Below are 6,981 nucleotides of genomic sequence, written 5' to 3' on the forward strand. Positions count from 1 at the left end.
GTCATCTTGTTTTTTTTCTGCTAATTAAGACCCCATGTGAATGAGACATAATTTCTGGTGGCAGTTACAAACTCTAGGTTAAAAGAGCTCCACATGGGCACCCAGGTCACACAGAGGAAGAAATGCTGTGCCATCACTGAAGGGACCTGGTGTCATTTTCCATCTGTGATGGTTCTGCCTTGGCTGGTTGCTGCTACAAACACAGTTGACAGTGTTTCGAGGGTGGGAAGTTGATCAGGCGAATCATGTCAGTCACTGCACCAGTTAGTTGTACCGGCATGAACCTCCCCGTGCCTTAGGGTTAAGCCGTGTTCAGACAGACAGTACACTCTGCTGAACTATGCTGCCTCTTCATTCGTTGCATGAGACCACTACATGAGCACAGCAGGGGGTCCTAACATGGTGGGCGGCCTTGGCAAAAAATAAATGCAGGTTCAGCTGACGAAAAGGTTGAACTCAAAATTTACTGCAATGCAGTGCAAGTCTTCCAGTTTTGGCCAGTAAAGTACATGTAGCTGGAAGACTACTTTGCAACATGTTTAGTTTATCATCACTACTTTATAGCTGTAAAATTATTTCTTATAGTATTATAAATCTATGTTGAGTATTTTGCTGTCTGATAAGCCTCTTTAGTCACTGATGGATCACTCAAACAGGTCTTTCTGGCCCCTGCTTTTATCTCCTACTGTGGTACCTTTAGCAACACAAAACAGGCAGGATTAAGTGCACAATCCATCAAGTAAAAGGTATACAATCAAGAGAAAGCCAATGAAAACTGTAATGATTTTCTTTGATAATGACAAAAAATTAATCCCTGTTCTGTGGAGCAGTGTATGCATGTAATGAGACATAAGACCTCTGTAAAAGCACAATGATAGCAGTTTTTGAATTCTCAAATGCTCATCTACACTGTGTCGTCTATGCACACACACAGTACAAACTTCTCCACCTCTCTCCAAGATACACACAAACTTTCACACAAGGATGCATCATTTGACGACACCGCAGAAGATTGATTGGCACTTGTTGTCGACACTTGAGCCTGATTTGCTTCACTTTGTGTCTGCCTGGCATGGACTTTTTCATGCATATTTTAAGCTTGCTTCACCCAGCAGACAGTTTCACACAGACGATAAAGAAATGTTGTCCCATCTCTCTTTCTCTCTCTGTAAAGTTATAGGCAGCTTTGTTGTTGTATCAGGTTTGAACTTAAATTTCTGAATGTAAGAGGCATTCTTTGTGTCAGTGGATTCTTTATAGTTTGATGTTTGCAATGCCTTTGGTTGTTTTGTTTTTGGGGTTTTTTTTTGCAATGAAAGCTCTCTTGGGTTATCACAATTTTTCATTCTTTTACTTACTCCCATTCTCTGTCATTGTGACTCTTCACATTCTCCTCCTCTCTGTCTTTAACTTTACCTCTCATTTGTGTCGTATGCCTGTTTCTGTTTCTCTCCTCCCCTTTGTTTTTGTCAATCTCTCTTCCTTGTCATCTTTTACTCCCTCTCCCTTTCCCTATTCCCACTCTGCCTTTTTTTTGCTTTTATCAGTGAGAAGTAAGAAATTCAGTTTCTGTGAAGCACTCAGTGACAAGTGTCTCAAATCCAAGCTGTCCTTTATTGCACTGAAGCAAATAATTGATGAAGAGTGGCTTTTTTGCATCCATACAGTTCCATTCCCACAGATTCCTTGTGGTATGAGAATTCCACTGCTCGATGCCGTACACCTCGTCCTTACACAGACTGACATTACTGACACCAGTTACCACATGATGGGATAAAAGCTCTGCCTGTTGAATGTCTCATTATGTTATCAATTGAATACATGGCTTGTTTCACTCAAGAGCAGAAAAACCTCTCTTAAAGCTTAAAATCATAAAATTGGTCTTCCTTTAACATCAGTGCCACTAAGTGAGCTGCTCGCTGAGTACATTTGTTCAGTTTTAGACCAATTTATTTAAAGGAAAATTCTGGTTTATTAAACAGCAATTTGGATTTTGTCTTTGTAGTGTTGTCTGTCTATTCTGTTTCTAGTTTCAGTGTGTTCAGTGCGGTAACTGCTGAGATCTGGAAACATCGTAATGTCACTACCACATAGTCCAGTGGGGCAAAACTCATGAAGAATAAGGTAATCAGACAGGTAGTGCAGGAACAAGACCAACAGTCTACAATGTAAGGGCACCACCAGAGTTACGAGGCTTCATCCTTTGGGATATACAGTAGTAGAAATTTGAGCCAAATGTCATGTCAATCCATTCAATGGTTGCTGAAAAGTTTCAATAAAAAACAAAATTGTCAACCCCGTGGGGGTGTTAGGGACTTAATTTCTTGCCAGTATGTATTTCGTTCTTGGCCAAAGTGGTGAACTGGCTGACTGACCAAAATACTGACATTGCCATCCTGAGAGCCACATTTTAGACACATTATATAAGACTTGATTTCAGAGTAAAAATCAAAGTGAACACACTTGAAGTGTTGATGATAATATTTTCTTGCAGGACTGTGTTAACTATTTTGTTTGTTTGTAATCTTACTGTTGATCTTTGTTTTCTCTTCGACATAATTTTTTGCTAACCTTGGTTTGATTAAATCCGTATTTTTTCTGTTTTTACTTTACTCTTACTCTTCTGTTTTTAACTTTAGTAACTATCAAGTATGAGGTATAAAGTTGAGTTATGCTCTAATCCCGATAATTGTCTCTCCGTGTCTTTGCTGGCTCGTCTATTAAATTGTGTAAGTAAGCTTGTCGAAACCTATTATGCTTGTACCAAGAACTAGAACAGAATATTTAGTCTCAGCAGTTTCAGCACTTTTACTTAGACTCGGTTTCAGCTGTTATCGAAAGATATGTTTGGAAAAATTTCCTTGATTTATTTTATGAGTTTATTTTTCTGTTCTTCTCTCTTATGTGTTGGATCTTGTGTAGCCTGTGTTGTAATGATATACTGTAGTGTATATGGAACACGGGATACAAGTGAATTCATGATTAATCTTCATGGGTTAATCCTGTTCTCTGTAGCCTGACGCACAGGATTTTGGCGCTGAGACAGATAAGAAGTGTATGTATATGTGTGTGTGTACGTGTGTGCGTACTCGTAGTATAGGGCTGCGGTGATGAGGATGATGCATCCTATCCCCATTAGTGTTAGCCTAGATCTGTCAGAGCCTTGTTGGGTTACTGCCTGGCAAAATCTCAACCCTGAGGAACAATGGGAGGGGCCAAACACACACACACATAAACACACACACACACACCCTTGTGCATATGTTCCCAAGACAAACCACTGTTTCTCTGTCACACACACACACACACACCCAGCAGTGTCTGGGAATTCTCATCAGAACACACTGTCAATCTCACATTGACATAAGCACAAACACACTCGAACACACTTTCATCCTCGAACCCCATGTAACAGACAGTCTGGTTTGTTGTCTTCACTTTATTGTTGCTTAGTTTTCATCGACATCACATTTCACACACTGAAGCTGCATTTTCAGTTGCCCCCTGTCTCACCTCTGTCAGACAATAATAGAGACAGCTCAGTTGGCTGACGTGTTTTTTTTTTTTTCCCCACTCGGCTGGGGTTGTTTCTGTGACCCCAACACACCAAAGACGATTAACCCAAATTACTAATTATGGAGTGCTGGTTTCTCCTCATTACAATAGTGTTTGGTACAATGGAGATCAATAGAAAACGGTGTGATGTGAACTGTGAATCAGATTAGTGGTGTTGGAAACACAGGGTGCATTCATCCCTCAACTTATTTAGCTGCATGCTCAATTTTTATTTTAGATCATTTCCTAACACTTGTATACACAGAGGAATTATTTATCATTTTGTAGAACTACTTTGATGTGCATCTCCTTTTCATTTTTGATTACTTGGGAACAACGTGTAAATAACTTGTTTTATTACCTATCATGCAGTGGCTGTCCTTGCAGCACTCTCATAGCTAAATTCAAGGCTGCCCTACATTCTCCTTGTGCCGTGGAGCTGCTGTGAAGTCAGGACTTTGACAGGAGATAACATTTTCCCTCTGCGCTCTCCTTTATGGACTTTTAACGCTGCTTCTAATTAATATCTCTGTTATTAATTTGCTGTGACACATGACCTCCCTCCACCCACCCAACCAGCCAACCAGCCAGTCAGTTAGCTTCAAGCCCTGAAGCCCCATCTTATCTCTAAGCACCAAACTGCAGGGAGCAGAGCTGTCAACAGCAGTGTGCAAGCGGACAACTCACATGTGGTTTTAGTGTCTTTCAGCAGAGATTTCTTCAGTTTTTTGTTTTTTTTTGTGTGTCTTTCTTTGTGTCTGTCTTTTGTCCAATTTTTCTGTCCTGCCCTCCTCTGCCCTCCTCGTTGGTGCCAGCAGTTCAGTGCTATTATCAACAGTCAGCATGACGGCACTGAGTGTACTTTGGTTTGCTACAAGACCGCCCGTCTCATTCTCTGCTACCCAGAAAGCATTTCACATATTATAGCTATTTTCACAGTGATGGGTGTTGATAAAGTGGCTTGCCATTATGCCCGCTCATGGGGGTGGCTTGTTGTTCGGCCTTCGTTTCTGATGGGGTGGTAGTGATGATGATGATGATGATAGCAGTCCAGTGATGGTTGCCTTTGGTTTCTTATGTTTTTCTGCGCAACCTCAATAGTTTGAGAAGCCTGAAGTCCTTTCAGAAAGGAGAATAAAAGCAAAAAGGTCCCAGCGGAACCAAAGAGTTAGCACTTAATGATACAGTATCCACTGCCTAACAATAAACTGTTACTCATAAATTGTCAAAGAATTCCTCAGTACATATTAAGTTATGTAGGGCCACAAATGATGCAGCTGCTCACAACTTTTTAAAAGTAAGCCAAATCAAATGGAGAAAGTGTGATAGGTTTTCCCACCACGAGTTAGTGAACAGTGACTTTGCCTACAGTGTATTTTTAAACACTCTGATGGATAACACTTAGAGGATAGTATGTACTGGACAGAGAGCAGTAATAATAAATGAAGGTTTTTATAGAAAGCACAAGAAGCAGACAGAAGAACTCTTGGTGATGACTCTTACGCATGTGCTCTTATCGCTACTGTTTTATCCTCAGCTCTGTTGCTCTCATACTTCGAACTTCTTTTTCTTATCTGTTGGGTAGCTTGTTCCCTTCACTCCTATTCCTCTCTGAACCTTTGTAACCCTACCTCTCTCTCTCTCCCTCTCTCTCTCTCTCTCTCTCTCTCTCTCTCTCCAGGTTCAGGAAAATGTCTTCGTTGAGTTTAACCACCAGGAGCTGCTTGAGTTCTACAATAAGGTTTGTTTTTCGTGTGCGCGCATGTGAGTATGTGGTGCATACATACATGCATGTGTGCATGTGTCCACTTTAAAGTCACATTTTATGTATGTTTCAGTGCCTATCTCCCATGTTGCATTTCATCCTTTCTGGCAGACATTGCCTGACAAAATCCATCTACCTGCCCGACTCCCTCATACCTATATATATTTTGATGAACTGGTCTCTTTCTTTCTTTCTCTGTCTTTGTCCTTTCCGTGTGAGTGTGTGTGCGTGTCTATACGTCTTTTTTTTCCCAAAAACTCAAACTTTTCTTCTCTTTCTTCCAGCTTGAAATCGTACAAGGCCAGTTGGATTCCTTGACTTGAAGCCTGGTGCTCTTTGTACAACCACACAAACACACAGATGCACACACAGACACACACACGCATTGTTAGTGTTTTTGCTGACAGCTGTGCCAGCTGTTAGAGGCCTAGCAATTTCATTCTTGCTCTGATTTATTAGAGAAAAATGTCAAAATTTCTAGGCAGGACCTTCTTTCCCTTTTGAGCTCCATTTAATCCAGATTTGTGCTCAGACTTGTGAGAGGTCGGTGTGATAAATCTCATTGTGCTTTGGATTTTTATGTCTTAATCAGAAAAATGGTGGGAAAAGTACCTTTTTCAACATGAATAAATTTCGTAGTAACATTTTTCTATATCCTGCAGCACGTAACGTAATGTTGGATTTCTCTATAAATTAGTTATAAGATGTTTAAATGTGCTAGTAGTTAGTGATCTTAAAAATCCATGGGTACCCAGGGAAAAAGGAAGTATAAAAAAAAAGTCAGAATGTCATTTTGACTTGAAACAAATAAATTTTGTAACTTGGAGAATGAATGCCATTCTAATAAAATCTGAATTGGAGGTGAAATCCATCCAAGCTGTTGTTATTTAGTGAAGGCTCATTATTTCTCATTAAGACCAACCTGGACTGCTGGTTCAACAGATGGAAGTTCTGGGAGGCGCAGCGGACCTCCAGTGTGTGTGTGTGTGTGTGTGTGTGTGTGTGTGTGTGTGTGTGTGTGTGTGTGTGTGTGTGTGTGTGTGTATTTTTCTTCTCCTCCATACTTTGAATGAAATCTTGAAAAGCTCCCAGATTCCCAGGAGTTGTTCTCCTATGCAGATTTAGTAAAACCCAATACTATCAGATCCCAATAGCTCTGCTCTTAAGTGAGCTTTATATTCCTTCTGAACTGCTTGACAGACTGTCATATAGTGTCATGACTAGCTCCTAAGGGTTTTCTGAACACTTTTGTTATGTTTAGAACTTTCTTGTGGACATTTGGACGTTTTCAGAGGCTTGTTTAGTTTGTTAAGTTTTGTTAATAGTTCCTGTTTTATTTTGAAATCATAGTCCTTGTGTATCTTGTCTTATTCTACTTCCTGTCTTTATCTTGTTTCCTGTCATTTGTGATTGTCTGCCCTGCCCTGATTGGTTTCACCTGTTGCCCGTTGCCTTGTGTATTTAAGTCTTCTTGTTTCCCTATGTCTTTGTCAGTTCATCTGTGTCCATGCCTGAGTTTGCACCTTTCTCTTTGCCTGAATCTGCCCATGTCAATACCTGTGTTGGTTCCCCATGTGTGCTTCTGCCTTGCTTCCTCTGCCTCGTCAAGTCCCCCCCCCCCCCCCCCCCCCCCCACACACCCACCTCCCTTTCACAGACAG

At 40.7% G+C, this 6,981-nt stretch overlaps 1 protein-coding gene across 2 annotated transcripts in view; it reads left to right on the forward strand.

Annotated features, from left to right (window-relative positions):
* Positions 1–6,169, forward strand: part of commd10 (COMM domain containing 10) — a 49,917-nt gene extending 43,748 nt beyond the window's left edge. The window contains exons 6-8 of one of the 2 annotated variants that reach the window (XM_041041396.1): positions 5,237–5,296; positions 5,605–5,650; positions 5,880–6,169. In XM_041041396.1, the coding sequence (XP_040897330.1) occupies positions 5,237–5,296; positions 5,605–5,643 (99 nt within the window). In that variant the 3' untranslated portion in view covers positions 5,644–5,650; positions 5,880–6,169. Of the gene's footprint in view, positions 1–5,236; positions 5,297–5,604 lie in introns of both variants that reach the window. The other variant, XM_041041395.1, reaches the window with a different exon arrangement.
* Positions 6,170–6,981: the final 812 nt, after the last annotated feature.

This window comes from Toxotes jaculatrix, chromosome 7 (assembly GCF_017976425.1).
Source record: "Toxotes jaculatrix isolate fToxJac2 chromosome 7, fToxJac2.pri, whole genome shotgun sequence".
NCBI lineage: Eukaryota > Metazoa > Chordata > Actinopteri > Toxotidae > Toxotes > Toxotes jaculatrix.